The sequence below is a fragment of the Triticum aestivum genome, chromosome 4A (genome assembly GCF_018294505.1).
Source record: "Triticum aestivum cultivar Chinese Spring chromosome 4A, IWGSC CS RefSeq v2.1, whole genome shotgun sequence".
NCBI classification, from domain to species: Eukaryota; Viridiplantae; Streptophyta; class Magnoliopsida; order Poales; family Poaceae; genus Triticum; species Triticum aestivum.
In genome coordinates this window covers 714,634,499-714,658,252 of record NC_057803.1, presented here as the reverse complement: position 1 = coordinate 714,658,252, position 23,754 = coordinate 714,634,499, and the positions used below count along the sequence as shown (strand labels likewise).

Genomic DNA, 23,754 nt, shown 5'->3' with positions numbered 1-23,754 from the left:
AAGGCCCATGATGGCCCATATGGCTCCCGGGGGGTTCCGGTAACCTCCCGGTAACCCGGTAAAATCCCGATTTCACCCGGAACACTTCCGATGTCCAAACATAGGCTTCCAATATATCAATCTTTATGTCTCGACCATTTCGAGACTCCTCGTCATGTCCGTGATCACATCCGGGACTCCGAACAACCTTCGGTACATCAAAATGCATAAACTCATAATATAACTGTCATCGTAACCTTAAGCGTGCGGACCCTACGGGTTCGAGAACAATGTAGACATGACCGAGACACGTCTCTGGTCAATAACCAATAGCGGGACCTGGATGCCCATATTGGCTCCTACATATTCTACGAAGATCTTTATCGGTCAGACCGTATAACAACATACGTTGTTCCCTTTGTCATCGGTATGTTACTTGCCCGAGATTCGATCGTCGGTATCCAATACCTAGTTCAATCTCGTTACCGGCAAGTCTCTTTACTCGTTCCGTAATACATCATCTCACAACTAACATATTAGTTGTAATGCTTGCAAGGCTTATGTGATGTGTATTGCCGAGAGGGCCCAGAGATACCTCTCCGACAATCGGAGTGACAAATCCTAATCTCGAAATACGCCAACCCAACATCGACCATTGGAGACACCTGTAGTACTCCTTTATAATCACCCAGTTACGTTGTGACGTTTGGTAGTACCCAAAGTGTTCCTCCGGTAAACGGGAGTTGCATAATCTCATAGTCATAGGAACATGTATAAGTCATGAAGAAAGCAATAGCAACATAATAAACGATCGGGTGCTAAGCTAATGGAATGGGTCATGTCAATCAGATCATTCTACTAATGATGTGACCTCGTTAATCAAATAACAACTCATTGTTCATGGTTAGGAAACATAACCATCTTTGATTAACGAGCTAGTCAAGTAGAGGCATACTAGTGACACTCTGTTTGTCTATGTATTCACACATGTATTATGTTTCCGGTTAATACAATTCTAGCATGAATAATAAACATTTATCATGATTATAAGGAAATAAATAATAACTTTATTATTGCCTCTAGGGCATATTTCCTTCAGTCTCCCACTTGCACTAGAGTCAATAATCTAGATTACACTGTAATGATTCTAACACCCATGGAGCCTTGGTGTTGATCATGTTTTGCTCGTGGAAGAGGCTTAGTCAATGGGTCTGCAACATTCAGATCCGTATGTATCTTGCAAATCTCTATGTCTCCCACCTGGACTAGATCCCGGATGGAGTTGAAGCGTCTCTTGATGTGTTTGGTCCTTTTGTGAAATCTGGATTCCTTTGCCAAGGCAATTGCACCAGTATTGTCACAAAAGATTTTCATTGGACCCGATGCACTAGGTATGACACCTAGATCGGATATGAACTCCTTCATCCAGACTCCTTCATTTGCTGCTTCCGAAGCAGCTATGTATTCCGCTTCACATGTAGATCCCGCTACAACGCTTTGTTTAGAACTGCACCAACTGACAGCTCCACCGTTTAATGTAAACACGTATCCGGTTTGCGATTTAGAATCGTCCGGATCAGTGTCAAAGCTTGCATCAACGTAACCTTTTACGGTGAGCTCTTTGTCACCTCCATATACGAGAAACATATCCTTAGTCCTTTTCAGGTATTTTAGGATGTTCTTGTTAGGTTTCGTAGTAATTTCAAAAATTTTCCTACGCGCACACAGGATCATGTGATGCATAGCAACGAGAGGAGAGTGTTGTCTACGTACCCAACGCAGACCGACTGCGGAAGCGATGACACGACGTAGAGGAAGTAGTCGTACGTCTTCACGATCCAACCGATCAAGCACCGAAACTACGGCACCTCCGAGTTCGAGCACACGTTCAGCTCGATGACGATCCCCGGACTCCGATCCAGCAAAGTGTCGGGGAAGAGTTTCGTCAGCACGACGGCGTGGTGACGATCTTGATGAACTACAGCAGCAGGGCTTCGCCTAAACTCCGCTACAGTATTATCGAGGAATATGGTGGCAGGGGGCACCGCACACGGCTAAGGAATCGATCACGTGGATCAACTTGTGTCAACTTGTGTGTTTAGAGGTGCCCCTGCCTCCGTATATAAAGGAGGAGAGGAGGGGAGGCTGGCCGGCCAAAGGGGGGAGGCGCAGGAGAGTCCTACTCCCACTGGGAGTAGGATTCCCCCTCCAATCCTAGTCCAACTAGGATTCCTCGGAGGGGAAAACAGGAGGAGGGGGCCGGCCACCTCTCCTAGTCCTAATAGGACTAGGGGAAGGGGGGGCGCGCAGCCCATCTAGGGCAGCCCCTTCTCTTTTCCACTAAGGCCCACTATGGCCCAAATAGCTCCCGGGGGGTTCCGGTAACCCTTCCGGTATTCCGGTAAAATCCCGATTTCACCCGGAACACTTCCGATGTCCAAACATAGACTTCCAATATATCAATCTTTATGTCTCGACCATTTCGAGACTCCTCGTCATGTCCGTGATCACATCCGGGACTCCGAACAACCTTCGGTACATCAAAATGCATAAACTCATAATATAACTGTCATCGTAACCTTAAGCGTGCGGACCCTACGGGTTCGAGAACAATGTAGACATGACCGAGACACGTCTCTGGTCAATAACCAATAGCGGGACCTGGATGCCCATATTGGCTCCTACATATTCTACGAAGATCTTTATCGGTCAGACCGCATAACAACATACGTTGTTCCCTTTGTCATCGGTATGTTACTTGCCCGAGATTCGATCGTCGGTATCCAATACCTAGTTCAATCTCGTTACCGGCAAGTCTCTTTACTCGTTCCGTAATACATCATCTCACAACTAACACATTAGTTGTAATGCTTGCAAGGCTTATGTGATGTGTATTACCGAGAGGGCCCAGAGATACCTCTCCGACAATCGGAGTGACAAATCCTAATCTCGAAATACGCCAACCCAACATCGACCATTGGAGACACCTGTAGTACTCCTTTATAATCACCCAGTTACGTTGTGACGTTTGGTAGTACCCAAAGTGTTCCTCCGGTAAACGGGAGTTGCATAATCTCATAGTCATAGGAACATGTATAAGTCATGAAGAAAGCAATAGCAACATACTAAACGATCGGGTGCTAAGCTAATGGAATGGGTCATGTCAATCAGATCATTCTGCTAATGATGTGACCTCGTTAATCAAGTAACAACTCATTGTTCATGGTTAGGAAACATAACCATCTTTGATTAACGAGCTAGTTAAGTAGAGGCATACTAGTGACACTTTGTTTGTCTATGTATTCACACATGTATTATGTTTCCGGTAAATACACTTCTAGCATGAATAATAAACATTTATCATGATTATAAGGAAATAAATAATAACTTTATTATTACCTCTAGGGCATAATTCCTTCAGGCGGCTATGTCCCTCTTCATACCGTGCCACCAAAATCTTTCCTGAATATCCTTATACATTTTGGTTCCTCCAGGGTGGATCGAATATGGAGTGGTGTGTGTTTCAGCTAAAATTTGTTGTTTAAGGTCTTCTATGTTTGGCACGCATAGCCTTTCTCCGTACCATAATATTCCTTCATTGTCTATGACGAATTCCGAGACCTTGCCCATACTCAACTTTCTTTTAATTCCATTAGGAGTAGAGATTTGAGATTTCTAAGTTTATAGCCTTACCATACATGGATTAATTGTGATTGATTACCATAAATACGTTGGGTATTGTCGGCCAGACGAGAAAGAGAAAAACCGGTGGGAGGGGGGTGGTGGGAGGTGGGACGAAGAAAAACCGGTTGAAAATAAACCGGTTGAAAGTGGGGGGACTATTCAACCAATTCGTCCATTAGGAGTAGAGATTTATTTCTGGGAAAAACTAATTCTTATTCTTATTTGGACTGAGATTATTTGGTACGCGGAGAACCCTTTTGGTGGGGTGATTTGTGTAAAATCGGCGGTAGAGGCACGCCGTACGCGATGGAGAAGAATCTCACGCAAGTGCATGTGCAGGACGAGAGCGATGGATCGGCGACTAATTGACCTCCTCCTCGTCACGCGCTCACGTGTGCCTTCCTCGCGAAGGATCGATGGATGGATTTGCATGCCCAACTGTACACGTAATTGGCTAATCTCTCGGGGTTAGCTTGGCCGGGTTACCAATCGCTAACCCAGGGACGCACTCGATCGATCGCAAATACCGGGTGCAGGTTTCACGATTCTTTGACCGACCAGCCCAAGCCTGCCAGCAAGTTCCGGCGCTGGAAAATACTTTGGAGATGTGTAGCCGTGTTGATTCGGAAAATACTTTGGAGATGTTGAAGAAAATACCGCTGCCCTTCTTTGCTCGGAAGTCTGTACTTGTACACCCGAACCGAATTCCCACGGTGTTCCTTTCAAATTTCTGATCTTCATCTGTTCTTTTTTGTTCAAGTGAATTTCTACTCTTGAAGTTTTTTTTTCCTACAAGAAAAGACAGTGCCGATTCGCGGCGAAAAAGAGATAGAAAATGATAAGACAATGCCGAATTTTAATTTAAGAAAGGTCTCAAACGGCGGGTACAAGGGACTGCAATAGCAACTTACAAGCAACATGAACAACAAATAAACAACAGAATATAAACAAAGAAACTAGCAAAATGTCGATGTAGCCACCATGGATAAAACACCAGAACTTATTAAAAGAAAAACACAAGCTTCGGATGGAAACACAATTGACAAATATGTAATACACCTCATCTACTCCAGAAAAGCGAGTAATTCACATATTGAAGGTCGCCGAACCGTCGACAAATGGAGTTGCTCACCCTAGAGCAGGAATGAGTACCAACCCGGTCACCATGGGATATTCTTATCCCCGACCACCTCATTGTGCCATTTAATCGTCGAACTGGAGAGGACCATATGGTCACATATCGAAGGCCGCCGAACCATCCACGAATGGAGTTGCTCATCCTAGAGCAAGAACGGGTACCAACCCCGATCACCATGGTATATCTCATTCTTATAACGACCACCCCACTACACCATTTAACCATGGGTAGTACATAATTTCAGAAATATTTCCATCAACATACACTATATTTAACAAACTTGTTGACATATTGTGGTCTTTTTCAGGAAACAATCTCCAAATTAATAAGAAAGGCCCACCCATTAGACTGGCGATGTATTGCATTGGGACTACATTCGTAAAATACACAGCAACTGGTAATGGGATGGATTATAAAAAGGAAATGAAAATCTATAATGCTTGGCCACCCAAGCCAAATCAACGAGCCATCTTGATCCGGCTTGGTCAGGAGACAAATGCAAGACTGTGGCGGCTAGGGCCATGGTTAGGGTTAGGATGGCATGGTAGCGTTTCAAAAGCGATTGAAGCGACGATGAGAAACAATGAAGGGAAGGGGAATGTACTGATGGTGGCAAGACAACCTCGAAGAAAAATGCGTTGACGACGAATCATTCGGCCGCAAGTAGGCCGCAATGAGGGCCGCAACTAGCTATCACATCATCTCCAAGCAGAAACGTTTTAGACTAACCACGCGCCAATTCTTAGGCATTATCCACGAAGTTGTCAGTGAGACATTTTGTTTCCCCGCAAAGATAAACATGTTCAATGGTCCTCAATCAACCGAGACAATTTTTTTATAACTAAGACACTATTTTGAAACTAGCGAAATTTTGAAGTAGCCCTCCATCACTGTACAACACCCGAATGTATGCAGAAATAATGATAGTACAATCTTCAGGTGGAGGCACAACCGACAAATATGTAATACACCTCCTGATGCGGAGCATCCTACGGGCATCACCATGTCAAGAGTCCGGTTGGAAAGTGACACATGCGAGCTGTACTTCTCATACATAAAGGTGAATCTTCTCCTTTACACATGTTCACTTGGCCCCTTCGAGGATGGTATACTACTTGACACTCCACTCGTGTGCATGCATAGGTATTGCTGGAGCTTCATAGATGACGAGGAGGAGTGCAAGCAACAAGGAACACCTACACCATCTGCGAGGGAAGCGTGGAAGTGAAGACGGAAGAAGAAGGAGCTACGAAGTCTACAATGACCGGACGACTGGAAGCCACCGGACGTCCGACCCTCTATAGCGCCTGGACGACCGACGTCCGTCGGACGTCCGACGCACCCTCGACCAGCACCATACCAAGCCTACAGCGGCCGGATGACCGACGAGACACCGGACGTCTGACGAGTCCCAGCACCCGGACGACCTACGCCGACCGGACGACCGGCACCACCTGTCCGGAGCCAAAACGTCGGAAGTCCGACGCCCTCCGGACGTCCGAACCCCCGCGAGCTACCGGACGTCTGACCCGATCGGACGTCCGACACTGCCTGTGCGCAGCCGGGCCTTTGGCCTTGTATCCCTCTCCCACTTACCCCTTCGTGGCTTAGACTATATAAATAGACCTCCCCCTCATCCTTTCTAGGGTTAGCAAAGTGATAGCTCATTTATATGTGAGCTTTGCTCCTACCATTCCTTCTCTTGAGAGAGAGAGAGAAAGAGACCACTACTCCTTTGGAGGCCAAGACCTCCATCTAGGAGAAGATCCCGCGGGATATCATCAAGGCCCCCTCGCGGGAAGATCCGTCTAGGATACCATTAAGACCTCCTCTCGAAGACGAACCTTACCTTGTATCTTTAAACCAAGACATTTTCTTATAACCAAGGCGTTGTTTTTTTTAAATAGAAAAAACTAAGGCATTTTTTTTAATTGAACTAAGCCATTGTTTTGGATAGATAAGACCTCGCCATGGTGTTATTTGTTGTTGTTGATGTTGTTGGTACCACCAAAGCACCTACCAATCCTATGATTACGTCCCCCTCCCCAAACATGTGAGCCACAATAATCACCCAAAGCGAACCCTACTATGGTCGGGCCCCCCAGGCTAGCCCAGCACACGATAATTATCACGTTATTAAGCACCAAAAAAATAATAATAAATCGTACTACGATACTAGTCAAACTCAAACAGCCTGCTCCGCCCCTCCCCGCGGGCCCCACCCTCGCAAAAAAGCAAACGCCCCACAAAAGCAAGCGACCCGCGCCGCGTGCGCGTAGCAAATGTAATGCGCCCGTAGCCAAATGATCAGCAGTCGGCCCGAGAAGGATAAAGGGCCGAAAGCTACGCGCACCCGCCTCGCTTCACCCACGCGCACGCCGACATGCGGGGCCCGCGAGGCCTCCCGGCCCGCAGGTCAGCTAGCCGAGCCGGCGTGCACGTAGCCCCTGCTCCCAGCTAGAAAGAACCCCCCCCGTTTATCTCGCGCACCAGCCCGCAGCCAGCCGTAAAGCGACGCGCGCCGCTGACGCGTGGGCCCGCGGGTTCTCCCCGGGCCCGCGGCGCTCGTGGCTTCCGCTCGGAGCACACGGTCCCGTCGCACCCACCCACGCCCGCGCCGCTGACGGCGCGGGCCCGCGTGTCGCGCGGCGCGTGACGACCTCCCCGCTCCCGGTCGCGCGTCCCCACCACCCGGCCAATCGCGGGCGGCCACGTGGGGGCGTCCGCCGTTGGATCCGGATCGGAGGGCCGGGACGGCGCGGGCGGGCCCCGCGCGACCCGTCGATGGCGGTCACCCCGGCCCGGCCCCCGGTCGCGCCCCCCGCGCATCTATTTAACCCGGCCGCCCTCGCCCGCCCGCCGGCGACGCCGCCGCCGCAGACCCGCACGCACCCAGCCACCAGAAGCGGAGCAGAAGAAATAAGAAGCCACGGTAGACTAAAAAGCAAACGCCAGAAAGAATAATATCCGGAGCACGAGGCCAACGAGGAGGGAGCCGACCGTCGCCGAGGAGGCGGAGGAGGAAGAACAGCGGCGACCGGCCACGACCGCACCGCCGGCGAGCGAGCTCCCGAGGTGAGGATTTCTCCGCGCCGCACTCGGTTGGTGGTACCCGCGCAGCTGGTACTAGTAGTAGATTGGTTCCACTCATGGCCCGGCCGCTTCGAGGGGATTTGCCTCCGCGTTCTTGATGCGGGGGCGATTCTCCGCCCCGGAGACGGGCCCCGGCCGCCCCAATGCGGCGGCGCCGGGAATTTGGGGGCGGAAAAAAAATCCTCTTCTTGCGCTAGGAAAGGTGTAGAGCCCACCTAAAGCGAGAGCTGAAAAGAGCGTAGAATTTCTCCGAGCTCGCAAATTCTCTGGATCTTGGGAGGAGCGCTGCCTCTGGTGTTGCCTGAGTTGTTGGGGAGGCCGTGAATGCCTGGAGCTCTCAAGGTGTTGCCTCCTCTTCCTCTGCCTGTGTTGGTCGGTAGTAGTATCTGTTTGCCTGCAGCTTTTGTACTGCGAGCTGGGGTGGAGTTAGCTAGGGGGGTGAGCTCTGTCATGGCGCAATGTCGCTCCCTGCTTGTTAGGTTTATTTCTCTGCTTGTGATTTCTTGAGGTGAGGCCGCGCCTTGTGATTCGATCGGTTCCGTTGAGGATGAACCGGCCGATTTCGAGAAGGAAAGAAACCGATTATGGGGAACCATGAGGGTGAAATAATCAATCACCTCTAAGAAAGCCGCGGCACAAGTTAGCGCACTGTGTCCAAATTGTGTTATTGCAGAGCATTTGCTTCCCCCTCACCGCCCCCTTCAATGAATCTCCCCTGTGACTAATGACCACCTTAAAATATAATTTGTCTCCTTTTTTGTATTTTTTTTCTTGGTGAGGTAGATCTTCTTATTCCCATTACTTTGACCTTCTCTCCGGCTTCTTAGGTTAGGCGGTCTATCTGCTGTGCCCTGTTTTAGTTTTGAAGCAGTTTTTGTTTATCAGGGTTTCTTGTTTTAGTTGCAGTCCTCCATAGTCTGTAATTAAGTAGTCCAAACGAAGTGGCTGGTGATGATGCAAGGTTGTATTTTTTCCTTCTAACCGAATTAGGTGGGTTTGTGTACCTGTGATTTTCTTTTACGTTAGATTAGAGGGAGCCACGCCATTCACACATGGGCCCATGGGTTTTCTCTCGGTCGGTCCATGGTGCGCGAGCTCCCGGTTTCCTCCCCTCGGAGCACGCGGTGGCTCCGCGCCCTCCCACCCTTTGCGTTACCGGCACGGTGTGTGTGCGGCAATTTCGAGAAAGAAATAAACCAATTTTGGGGAACAAACAGGGGAAAATAATCAATCACCTCTAAGAAAGCCGTGGCAGAAGTTAACACTCAGTATCCAAATTGTGTTATTGCGGATCGTTTGCTCCCCCCTTCAACAAATCTTCTAATTCCTCTGTGACTGATGACCACCTTAAAAAATGACACACTCGTTTCTGCATTGAAGGATACAATTTGTCTCCTTTCTGTATTTCTTTTTCTTGGTGAGTTAAATCTTTTTGTTCATTACATTGACCTTCTCTTCCAGTTTCTGAGGTTAGGCAGTCTATCTGCTGTGTCCTGTTTTAGTTAGGTTTTGAAGCACTTTTTTGTTTATCGTCAGGGTTTCTTGTTTTAGTCGTAGTCCTTCATAGTCTGTCGTTAAATATCCAAACAAAGTGGCAGGTGGTCATGCAAGATTGTATTTTCTTCTAATTGAACTAGGTGTGTTTGTGTTCCTGTGATTTCTCTTACCTTTGTTTGTTTACTGTTTGGTTTGTTGTGATATCTTGCAAGCTCGCATGAGACTGTACATCGCTGAACTTTTCGCATTACCAGCTCCCTTTGTCTTGTGCTTTCCTTTTGTCAGGGTGAACAGAAATCAACTCTCTTAGTTGTTAGGAACTTGATCATGCCAACTTGTAGTTGCAATTTGCATTGATTGTATTATATGTGCTAGTTAGTAATTCAAATGAAATACCCTGTCTCAGTCAACTTCTCTTCCCCTGTTTCCTCTCTATTTGTGTTATTTCTGGCTTCTTTTACGTCGGCCATATAACATGTATTCCTTTTGAAAGTTAAGTCGATGTATTTCATCTCTTAGATCGGATTAACACTTGCCTTTTGATGATGGCTATTTTTATCATTGATGTCCTGAAACAAGTCCTCCTAATTTTGAGACTTAGAAGTTAGTAACTTAGAATTATGCATCCTGGACTGTTGGTTCATAAGCTCATTGGCTGAGAAATTTTGCGGTGACTGTTTTCTTGATTTGCTTGCATTGCTTCAAAATATCACTGATAATTACACTTTGCAGTTTCCAGCGAAAATATCCGAAGATCCTTGCTAGTTCCAGGGACGTTCTATCCCATTAAGCAAGATTCTTCAAGGTGATGGTTCAGTCTCAACCCTGCTGACCTCCATGTCCGGGGCCCCACGCTCCAACCTTGGACTTGTTCCCAGGGACATGAATGGTAGCCTTCCAGTCAGTACTACAAATTCCTCTGGGCCAAGCATTGGTGTTAGCTCTTTGGTGACCGATGGCAACTCATCACTTTCTGGAGGTGCCCAGTTTCAGCAAAGCACGAGCATGAATGCTGATTCATTCATGCGCCTTCCTGCCTCTCCGATGTCGTTTTCGTCCAACAACATTTCTGGCTCTTCAGTCATTGATGGCTCCATCATGCAGCAAAGTCCACCCCAAGAGCAGATGCAGAAGCGGAGAGCATCTAGTGTAACATCACAACCTGTGATTGATGCTGCCGCCGCATTTCATGCTCAAAAGAAGCCAAGAGTTGATATTCGGCAAGATGATATCTTGCAGCAACAGTTGATTCAACAGCTGCTCCAAGGTCAGAGTTCCCTTCATCTCCAGGGCCAACATAACCCACAGCTTCAAGCCTTGATCCGGCAGCACAAACTGGCACAAATTCAGCAACAACAGCAGCATCAGTTATCGCAACAATTTCCTCAGCATCAACATTCTCAAGTTGGCATACCTCGGCAGCCGCAGTTGAGGCCGCCGCTAGCACAGCCTGGAATTCAGCTAGCTGGACCTGTTAGGACTCCTGTTGAGAGTGGGCTTTGTTCTCGAAGGTTAATGCAGTATTTGTATCACAAGCGTTACCGGCCAGATGTGAGTTTCTGCATTTTCATACATTTATTACAAGGTACAAAACAATGGAAGTACAATTTACTTAAATTTTTATTGTAGAATAATCCCATAACATACTGGAGGAAGCTCATTGATGAATATTTTGCACCACGATCAAGAGAGAGATGGTGTGTGTCATCATATGAAAAACCAGGGAATACCTCAGCTGCTATTCCACAGACATCCCCGGTTAGTAAAAATTTCATATCTGAAATTATGTTGAATAGATGTTTAAATAGTATCATACACCATCTTTTTATTGTTCTGCTAGGATTATTCAACACCGTTTATTATCGATTACCTTTGATGGCAGTGAGAAACATAATTTGCCTCTCGAGGAAATATTTGTTATTTTAACCTGTACTAATTATTTTAATTGAAAGTTTGAAACTGTCCTGCAATGGCTATTTTAATTGTATATATCTATTTTGTGTAATAAACCCACTGATAGCTGATAAAGCTGATTCTTTGTCTGCTCTGCATGCATGGTCGATATCCAGGGTACTTATTCCTTTGATGTCGTATAAGATCTATGAAATTTCATTCCTATTCTTTCCTTGTTACAGGGTACATGGCGTTGTGATATTTGTAATACGCATTCGGGGAAAGGATATGGTAAAATGTTATATCCTTGGTTGTTTGCACATTTCCCTTCAAGATTGCTCACTGAGTATGAATGCTGATTTGTTTGTGCTTATTCTGTTATTCCTCTATTTGCCAAGCTCAATATTTTTGTACATTTCTTGTGCTTTACAGAAGACAATCAACAGTATTACTTTCTAAGGAAGCCACTAAGCATTAAGAGTGCAAATAAATGTAGCTAAACAGAATTCTAAGGAAGCATCAAGAGTGCAAATAAAAGTATCTTATGAATTTGTTAACTCTCTGGAGCAGTACAGAATACCTTATCATAAGAAAGTGTTACTGTCATGAATGAAGAATATCCTCATAGTGTTGGCATTTTATTTCTTCCACAGCAAAGCCTTCTTTGTGTTATCATGCGCTTTCCCCCTCCTGTTTTTTTAGATGAACACCTTGACTGTTTGTTTTTGGGGCTCTTTTTGTTTTGCCTCTTCATTGTGCAATTCTCATAAATAAGATTTTAAGTTTTTCTCTGCAATGTAATATCAATATGTATTTTTGAGCTCACCCAGTTTCCCCCCTTTCTCTTATCTATCATACAGAGGCTACCTCTGAAATACTTCCTAGACTCTGTCAAATTAGATTTGACCACGGTGTTAAGGATGAATATCTATTCCTTGACATGCCGAACGAGTTCCGGTTGCCCAACGGACTGCTGCTCCTGGAGCATACTAAAGTTGTTCAGAAGAGCATCTACGACCACCAACATGTCACACATGAGGGACAACTGAGAATAATATTCACTCCAGAACTAAAGGTATGTTCCTAGTTGTAGTAGCTAGCCCATACCATAGCACCTTTTGGGTGTCCTTTCTTGAACATTTGTGGATATCTCGAAATGTGAATCATTCTTATGTGCTGAATTGCATATGCAGATTATGTCTTGGGAGTTTTGTTCACAGAAACACGACGAGTATGTCACTCGCAAGTTTCTAACAGAGCAGGTATAGCTCTTAGACCAGTATGGGATTCCTGTTCCATCTCCTATTTGATTAACCTTTGGTTCAAAGGCAGCATATGGTTGAGCTGTCGCCTACATATACACAGTGTGGTTTTGATGCCTGGCATCTTGTAGTTTTGTGTTTATGACGTAAATCTAATGGGTATTGCTGCTCCTGGGTGATTGGGGTGTGAAAGGACCAGATCCCTCCCACGGTTACTATGTTTATCACCCATTTGCTTAACTGTCTACTCAACTAAGTTACAGATAGCTACAGGTGGAAAACACCGAAGACGGTTAAATTATACTCAACCTTTAGAGTAGGCCATAATTCATTGCAATCCTCATGTTTGCCATAGCACCTTTCAAAATCACTTGCTACAAGACCGTATGTGCCGTCTTGTTTTGTGGTTCTAAATCACTATGATTATTTTACGGTTTTGCAATTTCAAAGCTTCCTGTCTTTTTCATAATTTTTTCTTCCAAATGGATTTATTTTTTTACTTTCGTAGGAAGTGGTTAAGCACGGGCATTCAACCAGTCCACATAATTATAAATCTTAATCTGTGACTTTGTGTGATGCGCTTTAACTTTGGTACCCTTCTATGTTTTTCTTATGCACATGCTTTTGTTTTTTCAGGTTACACATATGCTGCGTGCTACCCAGAGTTATCAAGCTACTGTCACTAAAAATGGACCTGCTGGCCTATCGCACGATGAGGCACAGAAGGCTTGCAACGAGTTAGTAAAACTAAAGTCACGAAAATATGTAGTTGATTCTCTCTAGAGTTGAATTTCTGATATTCTAATCACTAAATGTAAATTCTTTTTTTTGGTATGAAATTTATAGTTTTGCGTCAGCTTCACGACAACTAGCGAAAAATATAGATCACCACAGCCTAAATGAACATGGTCTTTCTAAAAGATATGTTCGCTGTTTGCAGGTAACTGGAGTTCCCTAAGTAGTATATACCTTTCTATTTGCTCAACATTTTGTAGTCTTGATATTTTCCACATGGTGTGCATTATATGGTTTTATTCTGTATATGTGCATTATGGCACGTTAATTGCTTATGTCCTCTTGGCAGATATCAGAGGTGGTGAATCACATGAAGGATCTAATTGAGTTCAGCCACAAGAACAAGCTCGGCCCTATAGGTAGGAGCATGCACATATACCAATCGTGTTTAGTACCTACTAAGTGCTATATTTAGTTTCCATAGAACAGTTTTGACCAGTGACTCTCATGAATATGGTAGAACTAAGCATAGCATTTTGGTTTCTTCCAAAAAGTTAAGCCATAATGCATGTTGTATTGTATTACCTCAGTACTGAAATATAAGACATTTTTGTAGGCTAGGCTAGTTTAGCCTACAAAAAGTTTATATTTTGGTACAGAGGTAGTACTTCATAAGAAATATCTACATGGCTAGAAGCTACGTTCAAACTCCAGCTGAGCCAAAAACCCAGCTAATATCATGCAAATTTGGTCGTAATGCAACTTCTGAACTAGTGGGAGATGTGGACTGTGAGCTTGAACATGTACAAATTGGTTGTGATGCAAACAATGCGGAGCTAAACATTGTATGCCACCTTTAGGGCTTCATCATATTTGCTGCTGATAACAGCAAATCATAACAACTGAAGAGAAACATTTGTAACGATAGTGACCATTGATCCGTGAGATAGTTTAAATGTTTAATTATTTTGCCTGTTCATCTGCAGAGGGACTGAAGAACTATCCCAAGCAAACTGCTGGACCAAAGCTCACGGTGCAGAATTTGCATGACTCAAAGGCGGTCAAAATAGAAATGAGCCCCCATGTTAATAACGAGGTTCCAGGTGTTGGAGCAACTAGTAATAATCCGCAGAATCCTGCAGCACAAAGCAATTACCAACACATTCTGAGAAGCTCAAGTGCAAATCAGGGTTTGCTTCAGCAGGAGGCATCACAGAATGCCGCGGCAATGAACAGTTACCAGAATCTGTTTAGAAGCTCAAGCGCAAATCAGGGTTTGCTCCAGCAGGAGGCATCTCAGAATGCTGCTGCGCTAAATAATTACCAGAATATGCTTAGGGGCTCGAGCCCGAATCAAAGTTTACTTCAGCAGGAGGCATCGAGTATCTTCAAAGGTCCTACAGCAGTGCACAGTGGCATTCAGCTGGAAGCATCTAGGTCGTTCCGTGCGGCTCAGCTTGGGCAATTCCAGCATCCCATGTCGTTCCAGCAAGGTATGCCCCAGCACCAGCATAACAATTTCCAAGGCCTGGGCGCTAGTCCACAATTCCAGCAGCATGTGATCAATCAGCTGCTGCAAGAAGCCAAGAATACCAATAGCCGCACTCTTGCTCATCAGCAGCAGCAGCAACACCATCAGCAGCAGCAGCAGCAGCAGCAACACCATCAACTGCAGCAGCAGCAGCAACACCATCAACAACAGCAGCAGCAGCATCAACAGCAGCAGCAGCAACAACATCAACATCAGCAGCAGCAACATCAGCAGCAGCAGCAGTCTCCTAGCACTCCCAATGCAAATGGTGGTCTGGCATCTGGAGCCGCGGTCACCAACAGCGCCGCTAGCACAGAGCAGGCACAGCACATGAATAACGGCACAGCAAAGGGCGCGGCTCCGATGGGTATGACGGGGCCTAGTAACCTGATCAACAGCGGAGCTGGCATGGTCCAGCGAAGCAGCAGTTTCAAGTCGGTAAGCAGCAACCCGGCCGCTTCTGGCGGCAATGCTGTGGCGACCCCAAAGGCGGAGTCTGTGCACGACATGGACGACCTGGAACATCTCATCTCCCACGAACTCGTGGAGAGCGGGCTGTTCATGGGGGAGCAGCCGGGGGACGGTGGCTTCTCGTGGAATATCTGACATCATTGTCAACCAAAGTCTCGCTACTCTGAGAGCTGTGTTTGATGATGATATCGCAGTAGATTATTAAAAAGTTTTTCCTCTTTTTCGAGCTCGCGTTGTCCGCCTGGAACAGTCTCTGGTGATCATAGATTGACGAACTTTCAGTTATGTGAGAGTGTGAGTTGGTTTGGATAGCAGTGCAACCCAGTGTTATTAACTAAGTATGGAATGACATGCTGTGGTTGTCATCTGTGCTGCTATCTTCTTACCAGTGTTTGGAGTATGGAATGACATGCTGTGGTTGTCATCTGTGCTGCTATCTTCTTACCAGTGTTTGGCCTGCCATCTGTAATCTGTTCTTAAACCCATCATATATCCATGAGAGGTGTAGCAACTAGTATTGCAGAAGTACAGTAGTAGCAGGCACACTCATGACCATGGCATGAAAAGCTTGTGAAGCATCAGGACAACTTGTGCATGCCAAAAATCACAGTTAGGACAGTATATTTTCCAACTAAAAGCTGATGTGTTTCTTCTTCTGCCCCTTTTCTTTTTTGAAAATGAAAGCCTTTTTTCTTCTTTTGTGATTCGTGGTATGGCATGCTAGGAGGAAGCCCAAAAGACTTCATATTTGCAGATAGGACAGGTCTGTTTCACAAATGAAAAAAAAGGCATGTGAAATAATCTTTGCTGAAGTTTACTGTGAAAATGACTTTTAGTTATATACGATGTTATAGTTCGCTGTGAAAATGAAAAATATATTATGTTTGAACTCTTATGATGCGGTTTCCATTATTAATTGACTGTAGTTGATTATCCATTTCTCTAAAACACTAGAAAATCCCATCAACGTGGAGAATAAACTTGTCCCCCAATATTAATCAAATTAGCATGGTGCACTACAATACAAGCACCTAGACGACGAGCTTGAGCGGACATGGCATGTGGGCCACCCCTGTTGCACTCCCACGTCGCGACTCCACCACCGACCCTCTTTCACCTCTTGAGGATGCATATCAAAAAGAGGATGCATATCATTTCCTGGAGTATTGATTTTATTTATATTTTCCTCTTTGCGGAATAGAAGAGGCGAGACAATATCAAGGGGAGAGGCATCGATGCGGATTTGCCTGGATGCCATTTCCACAGATTTTTTCCCATGGCTTTGATTGATGTGTCTATCGCTTCCCGACTTCTTCTTTTCTTGACTCCATAACAAAAATCATGAATAATAGAAAATGTTAAAATCAAAAGCAGTAATTTTGAAAAACATCATGTATCAACCCCCCGTGTCTGGGCGCGCGCACACACATACACACGCACGCAAAACTATGGGTTCCTCGCAAAAAACAAGAAGAAGCAAAGTTATGGGAAAAGCAATATTTGTTTTATCCTTTGATTGAAGATTTATTTTTGTTGAGAAATCTTTGATTGGAGAAATATGAGAGGTCACAGTTTGTTGGGCCTGAATTTACCCGGCCGCGTCCAGCAAGGCCCGCAAAATAGGCGAACATAGACATGGGCTCCCAGTAGCCAGGGCACACAGACGCGAGCTGCCTAAAAAAAAAAGAAAGAAAAAAAAAGACGCGAGCTTTCTCGTCCTCGTCCTCTTCTTCCCCGGCCCCCAAATCTCACACGGCGCCGGCCACCCCCGCCGGAATCCGGCTCCACCAGTCGCCCCCCTCCAAGCCGCGGTTCACTCGCCGACCCATCGCCTTCTTTCGTGCGCGGGGCGGCTGCTCTGTCCGGTGACGCCGGCGGCTGGCGCGGGAGACGGACGGCAGCGGAGGCCGCCGGGGACAGGAGAGGGCGAGGGCAGGGGGATGGAGGCCGCCGCCGTACTGCACCCCGTCGGCGGCCACGCGCGAGCCGCGGAGCGCTGGGAGGCGCCGGCGTCGACCGTGCACTGTGGTAAGAAGACGCCGAACTATCCACCAAGCAGAGCAGTAGCAGAGCGTAGAGAGTACGAGTAGTCTTACCACTGGGTAGAGGTATAGGATAGGATATGTGTGTACGGTACACATAGTTTCTTCTAGTGCCGCATCATGTTTGCAGAAATCATAACAACTTGGGAAGGAATGTTGTCCTTGCCTGCACCATAGCACCTTTTGGGTGTCCTTTGTTCTGTCTGTTCACGGCTACATGATAAGTATATCGCTCACAAGTTTCTAGCAGAACCAGGTAGGGTTCTTAGGCCAGCGCGCGCGCTTCCTGTTTCAATTCCTATCCGATGAACCTCTGGTTGAAAGGCTGCATGTGCTTGATTGGCTGTCGCCTACATGTACAGCGTGCCTTCATCCCTGGCATTTTCTAGTTAGGTTGTGTGTATTGTACTTGTACATGACATAAATCTAGCGGGCATTGCTGGTCCTGGGTAATTGCGGTGTGAAATAACCGGTCCCCTCTCATGGTTATTTTGTTTGTCATCCATTTGCTGATCTGTGCATCGAACTAAAGTTACAGATAGCTGCAGAAGCCGCAGATTTAGTACACCAAAGCCGATTAAATTGTAGGCCATAATTCCTCATGTTTGCCGTAGCACCGCTTCCTTCTTTTAAAGTCCTTTGCCGACGAGTGGGCCCATCTCTCCACGATCTCTACAGTCTTTTTCTGTGGTATAATGCCCTAGCCTTGTTCTGATGTAGTATCACTAGATTCTGCAACCTTCTGTCTGTCTTTTGTTGCCTTGCATGTTACATGGATACAGTGTCTAACGATGTAGATTCTGTTTGAACTGGAATATTAACATTCCATATCATCACAACTAGTTGTTTTCCACCAATTTTGATTCAGGCAATGGTGAAGATGCTGCTGCAGATGATGACTCCTGGTGTGATGCTTCAGATTCTCCAGGGCATGATTCCAGCTTACACAGAGAATGGACCCACAGGCAGGACCAGTTTCATAAGGTACATGATTATTTTCACTTCCGTGGTTATTGATTAATCATGAATCATGAATTTGTGTGATGTCCAAAAAGTTTGAAAGTAAGGCTTTTGGTCTCTTTGTAGATGGGCTATAGGGATGGTATAACAGAAGGGCAGAAGGATGGTTGCCCAAGAGGGGTTCAACCTTGGGCATAGGCAATCTGCGCATGTTGGATACAAGTGGGGTCTCGTTCGGGGGATCACTAGGTAAACTGCATTTCTGGTCGTGTGAATAACAGTTTTCTTGTATAAAGTTCCTCTTGTGTCATTCTCATTTATTATATTTTCCTTTTGTTGTCCCTCAAGCAGTGCATTAGCTAGTCTTCCTGACAGTCTAAAAGAAAAGTTGATGCGCGATGCCCAGCGTAGAGGAAAACTTGAAGATTTGCACAACTTCGTGCTAGAAATTTCAGCACAGGGTGCGCTGCAACTGTTTCACGAGAGTACACTTCAGGATAATCGTCGACCAGAGGAAAGCATGCTCCAAACAATTACAAAGGACCTTCTACTGTTGTTGCATGAATGCCCAGATGTTCATGTTAGTGAAGAGTTGAAACGAGTTCCATAAGCAAGGTCATACATGAAACTGCTGGCACCACTGATTTCGAAGTCAGGTAGAATCACTTAGACCGAGTCTTCTGAAGGATGTAATTGTAAATCCTGTGATACTAAAGTTTTCTTTATGGCGTCACCCTTTCTTTCCTCTGAACTCCTGTAAATTTGCAGTATGAATAATGATAATCATATCTTTCTTCCTGAGTTTTGCATCTTCCTCTTATTCCTTTACCATGCTCTGGTCTACCTGAGCATTCCTGAGTATTGGTAGTCTATTGATTTGATCCATTGTGATATTCTTGGGACAGTCTCGATACTTGTTACACTCAGTGCAGACATCACTAGATATTTTATTTTTGCTAGTTTAAGTTTTGAAACATTCTGGCATTTCGCAATACTGACAATGCGGTATCTACAGTTAAAGAATGCAAATGCAGTAGTACATATTTGATGAAACCTCTCACCTCGTTTGTTTTTCATATCAAATTAAGGAGCAATTACCCCAAAAAAAAATTCTGTTTGATTACACTTGGTTGAAAGGCTGCATATGGTTCTTTAGCTGTTTACTACATATACACAGTGTGCTTGGTTTCCTGGCATTTTCTACATATATTGCTGATCCTTGGCAGTTGGGGTGTGTAACAACCAATCCCCCTCTCGTTGTTATTTTGTTTATCATCCATTTGCTGATCTGTGCACTGAACTGAAGTTACAGATAGATTCAGTCTTCAGATGCAGAACACCAAAGCTGATTAAATTGTAGGCCATAATTCATTGCAGTCCTCATGTTTGCCATAGCACCTTCTTCTTTCAAAGTCACTTGCTGACAAGTGGGCCCATCTCTCCATGATCCCCACCGTCTTTTTTTTCTGTGGTTCTAAAAATGTAGCTTATTGTAGTTTTGCCATAGCAACCCTGCTTTGCCCAGTTGATCTGTGATTAACCTTTGGTTAATATGCCAAGTCAAACTTTAAAATTTTAATATTTTGCCTGTTCACCTGCAGAGGGCCTGAAGAACTGGATTTTCATGGAACATGTGACAGACTGTGTTATTGTCGACCTAAGTTTGACTCCAACGGCGGAGTCTGTGCACGGCATGGACGATCTCGACCATCTCATCACCCATGAAGTCTCAGAGAGCGGGCCGTTAGTTCCTGGAACATGTGACAAACCACATTGGCGCCAACCTAAGTTTGACTACTCCGAGAGTTATGATTGATGGGAAATCGCCATGAGATTATCACAAGTTATTCTTTTTCTTTCCCATATCTTTTTTCGCTGTCTGGAACATTCTGGTGATCGTATATCGATGAAATCTCCGGTTACCTGAGAGAGTGTGAGTTGGCTTCGGTAGCAGTTCAACCCTGTAGCATTAACTTAACCTACAATGACATGCTGTGGTTTTTATTTGTGCTGCTGGAACAGTCTGCTGATCTTAGACTGATGAAACATTCAGATATCTTTGTTACTATCATGTTTGACTTGAGTTGCCTGTCATCATAAGTAGTATCATATCCAAGAGAGGTGTACCATCACAGCACCACAATAGCAGGTACAAACATGACAAGGACAGGAAAAAGTTGATGTATATATAAGCTTCTGAACCATCAGGACACTTGCACATGCCAAAAATTACAGTGGGGTAGACACCCTTTGGGACAGTAAACTAAAACTAAAAATCTATATTTTTTTCCTTTTCTTTCCTTTTGACAGTGAAATCCAACTAAATATCTGCTTTCGAACATAAACTAAAACTCTGTTTTTTTTTTTGCCTTTTCCTTCCTTTTGACAGCGAAATCAAACTAAATATCTGTTTTTTTCTTTTCTTTTCTTTCTTTTGTACTGAATGAGTAGGCGTAGCAAGCGAGCGGCGCGAAGACGTGTCGCCGCCTTGTGAGCTTCGATTGGCTGCTGATGACATGCTAGGAGGGCCCAAACACTTCATACTTGCAAACTGGGCAGGTCTGTTTCACCAACAGTTAATCACATGTCAGCAACTGTACTTTTGCCCAAAGCCATGACTTTTCTCTAACCTTCGGCAAAAGGTGAAAAAAGAAGCAATTTTTAACTCTCACCTTGTTGATCTTGAGCCAGCTGCTAATGCAACTTGCATGGTAATTATGTTTGCAGGGCAAGGTTATGATGTTCTCCCGGTTTCTGAAAGCTGACAGGCACACAGTACAAGTGCTGCATCCATTGGTTGAAGAAACAGAGAGATTCATCAGTGACAAAGAGAGATTTACTGCCAAAAGATTAACTAATTTCCAGCAATACACTAGTGATTAGTCATCATCAGTAAGGATTTCATATTTGATTGAGAAGGTTGTGGACTCACTCATCATGGTTTGTCCTCCTTGAGAAGAACCCTGATCCTGACCTGTACTTCCATGGCACCAAGTATGACAGGAGCTCATCTGATAAACCTCTGCTCTCATTTCCCACTGATTCCACTAGTTCCTGCCCTTGCTGGATTTTTTTTTTTTGCAGAAAAAAGGGACTGGAATCAGCAAACAAATTTTCTGACGAACCAACCAACCGCGGCGTGCTATTTATTGACAAAGAAATCTCGCGTTCCAAACGGGGCCTTTACAGGTAACAGAAAAAGAAACTGTGGGACATTCATTGAAGACAAACCTCATATGTCATGTTGTCCGGATCAACATCGTCGTTGGTGTCGTCGTTGTCATCATCATCCTGCCCAGCTGCCTGCGAACCGGTCTCGGAATTTTTAGTTTGATGCAAGCTGCAGATAACTAGCTCAACAAACAAGCAACTGCAAATATCAGTTTGTATAATAGCTCACCTCCTCTTCATCGCCGCGATCATCGTCGTCGTCCGTGTCGGATGGGGAAGGCACACAGCTTATGTCTGAATTTTAACACACACAGAACACCAATATATCAGATGATGATCAGCATCATGTACCTTCTCTGAACTGAATCAAAAGAATTGCGTACCGTCTTGTTCGTCTTCGTTGGGAGGCGTGTCCACATCCAGATCCTCCATCTCCTGCAGCATCCTGGCGTATTTGAGGTCGGCAGCGATCTGTTCCTCTGAACTTCCTGAGGTTTCTGCTGCTGTGCCTCTGCTGCTCTCCCCATGGCAGCAATGCATGCTCCAGGATGCACCAGGGGCCCCTGTGCCGAAGGATTGGTGCAGGCCCTCCTAAGGAAACAAATCAGAACTGTTACTTTTGAGAAAAAAAGGTTTCAGTTGACCACAGAATTTTTCTTGAAAAGTGCAGAGATGTTAATATGAAACATACCTGGTGTTGAAGAACATCACCGATCACATACTCGAGGAAGTCATCGTGGTTCACATCATCACCGGCGGTGCTGTAGTGCACGGTGATCCTCCGATAGGCGCCGGGTGGCCCGACGGTGGCCATGGCCACCGGGCGTCAGGCAGCAACCACCGGTTAGTTACCTACAACAACCTCCAGTGTTAGTTGGGATCAAAGATAGTTTCTGCTTAAGAAGCAGGTTCATTCCAACCTCCTTGATGGAGCATGACAATTCTGCTTCCTAAAAAAGGAAAGAAAAATAATTCTCTGTCTCTCCCTTTAGAACAAGCAAAAGTAGCAGCAGTAACAATTTCTGAGGAGGGTTTTTTGTTTGGAAGATCGACGAAGGCGCAGAGCGGAATCGAAGCGCAGAGCTCCGTTGCGATGAAGAGGAGAAAGGGGGGGAAGGAGGAAGAATCATGAACAGGAGGATTGATCGGAAGAGATGCTTACTTTTTCTCCGTTTCTTCAGAGCCTGATGATGATCTCCCTTTCCTGCTCTTCTCCTGTGTTCTCTTCTCTTCTCCCAGCTGAGCTCTCACCTTCTCAAGGTTGGATGGTTGGGTGCTTTGTTAATGAGGGGGTGGTTGGTTGGTTAGCTCCCTCCAAAGTGCTTACTTATATATATACGCGGGCCGCCCGCTCTCGCCGTCTCTGTTTTTTCTAGAAAAAAGAGCTGTGGAGGAGGCCCCGCCGGTATACAAATTTATGAACAAATTATAAATATATGCGCGGGAAATGTACAAAATGTGTAGAGGGAGAAAGAGACCTGACCTAAAGATAATCCTCCTGTCTCTGTTCACTGCATACCCCAACTGAAACTAACTGTTGATGATCTTTCATCTCAGATCTTATGATCTGCCTTTATTTTCTTCCTCCTTCATTCCTTTTAATTTTTTTACCTGTAGATATGTAAACCGCAACTTTTTTTTTATAAACATATGCACTAGGAATTCCTGGTATTTCCCATCAATGAAAAAACTAGTTATAGATTAACACATGTATTAGGTCAGAAAGAGATCTGACTTAGGCCTGAAGATATCCTGTCCCTGTCCTTCACAGGTGGCGAGCAAAAGGTTCACTGCATGCTCCAACTGAACTAAATTATAGTGTTCAACTCAGGATTGCCTTGTTAACCAGTTGTTATGTGTGATAATTATGCTTAAGGTTATACCACTTCCAGTTGTGAACAGCTGCATGGTCACAACTGGCTTGTCCTGACCTCACCCCGGTGACTTGGCACGGCTGCGTCATCAGGCGGGTCGTCGACGTCGCCGTTCGTTGCAGCGCCGGCGTCGACTCCAAAGTCTCCTCTCCTGACTGTAATGATCATCATCCACCACATGTTGCTACATTTTGAGGCTTTATTATTTGTTTAGTTTAGCGGTAGTTGTGGCTCCTGTGGTTGTTAACTAGACGCGTCACATGGGACTCAATTCAGATAGGGATTTTATGCTCTTGGGATCATAATAAAAACCGCCTGTAGCTTGCTTGATTTTGCAAAAATAATACTGGCAATAATGCAGACAGCCCTCTGAATCTAGGAGCATGTTCATGGACCTGCATCTAACAACATACTTTATCCTCTT

At 45.3% G+C, this 23,754-nt stretch overlaps 2 protein-coding genes and 1 pseudogene across 4 annotated transcripts; 2 read left to right on the top strand and 1 right to left on the bottom strand.

Moving 5' to 3' along the window:
- Positions 1-7,620: 7,620 nt before the first annotated feature.
- On the top strand, positions 7,621-15,808 carry LOC123088304 (probable transcriptional regulator SLK3). Of its 3 annotated transcripts, XR_006441840.1 has the most exons (11): positions 7,621-7,876; positions 10,124-10,942; positions 11,021-11,149; positions 11,527-11,575; positions 12,145-12,359; positions 12,478-12,546; positions 13,183-13,283; positions 13,393-13,486; positions 13,631-13,700; positions 14,268-15,633; positions 15,693-15,808. XR_006441840.1 is itself a non-coding variant. In XM_044510497.1 (10 exons), the coding sequence occupies exons 2-10, from the start codon at positions 10,229-10,231 to the stop codon at positions 15,416-15,418; spliced, it is 2,592 nt and encodes an 863-aa protein (XP_044366432.1). In that variant the 5' UTR covers positions 7,621-7,876; positions 10,124-10,228; the 3' UTR covers positions 15,419-15,808. The 3 variants fall into 3 exon arrangements, 2 of the variants coding, with proteins under 2 accessions (XP_044366432.1, XP_044366433.1); XM_044510497.1 differs by having other exon boundaries at positions 14,268-15,808; XM_044510498.1 differs by having other exon boundaries at positions 7,654-7,876; positions 10,131-10,942; positions 14,268-15,808.
- Positions 15,809-16,943: 1,135 nt separating this feature from the next.
- LOC123088303 (uncharacterized) lies at positions 16,944-21,279 on the top strand (annotated as a pseudogene).
- On the bottom strand, positions 20,451-22,849 carry LOC123088302 (E3 ubiquitin-protein ligase BIG BROTHER). Its single transcript, XM_044510496.1, has 8 exons — positions 22,619-22,849; positions 22,148-22,308; positions 21,840-22,047; positions 21,686-21,750; positions 21,517-21,588; positions 21,218-21,348; positions 20,958-21,069; positions 20,451-20,846 (listed from the first exon to the last, which is right to left on the bottom strand). The coding sequence occupies exons 2-8, from the start codon at positions 22,268-22,270 to the stop codon at positions 20,805-20,807; spliced, it is 753 nt and encodes a 250-aa protein (XP_044366431.1). The 5' UTR covers positions 22,271-22,308; positions 22,619-22,849; the 3' UTR covers positions 20,451-20,804.
- Positions 22,850-23,754: the final 905 nt, after the last annotated feature.

Excerpts from the sequence above, each read along its gene's own strand:
- LOC123088302 (XM_044510496.1), bottom strand. The coding sequence starts at position 22,270 with ATGGCCACCGTCGGGCCACCCGGCGCCTATCGGAGGATCACCGTGCAC. Across the intron at positions 21,589-21,685 it reads ATCGCGGCGATGAAGAGGAG|GCAGCTGGGCAGGATGATGA; the intron begins GTGAGCTATTAT and ends ACCGGTTCGCAG. Across the intron at positions 20,847-20,957 it reads GCTGGCTCAAGATCAACAAG|ACCTGCCCAGTTTGCAAGTA; the intron begins GTGAGAGTTAAA and ends TTGGTGAAACAG.
- LOC123088304 (XM_044510497.1), top strand. The coding sequence starts at position 10,229 with ATGTCCGGGGCCCCACGCTCCAACCTTGGACTTGTTCCCAGGGACATG. Across the intron at positions 11,150-11,526 it reads CTATTCCACAGACATCCCCG|GGTACATGGCGTTGTGATAT; the intron begins GTTAGTAAAAAT and ends TCCTTGTTACAG. Across the intron at positions 12,360-12,477 it reads TATTCACTCCAGAACTAAAG|ATTATGTCTTGGGAGTTTTG; the intron begins GTATGTTCCTAG and ends TTGCATATGCAG.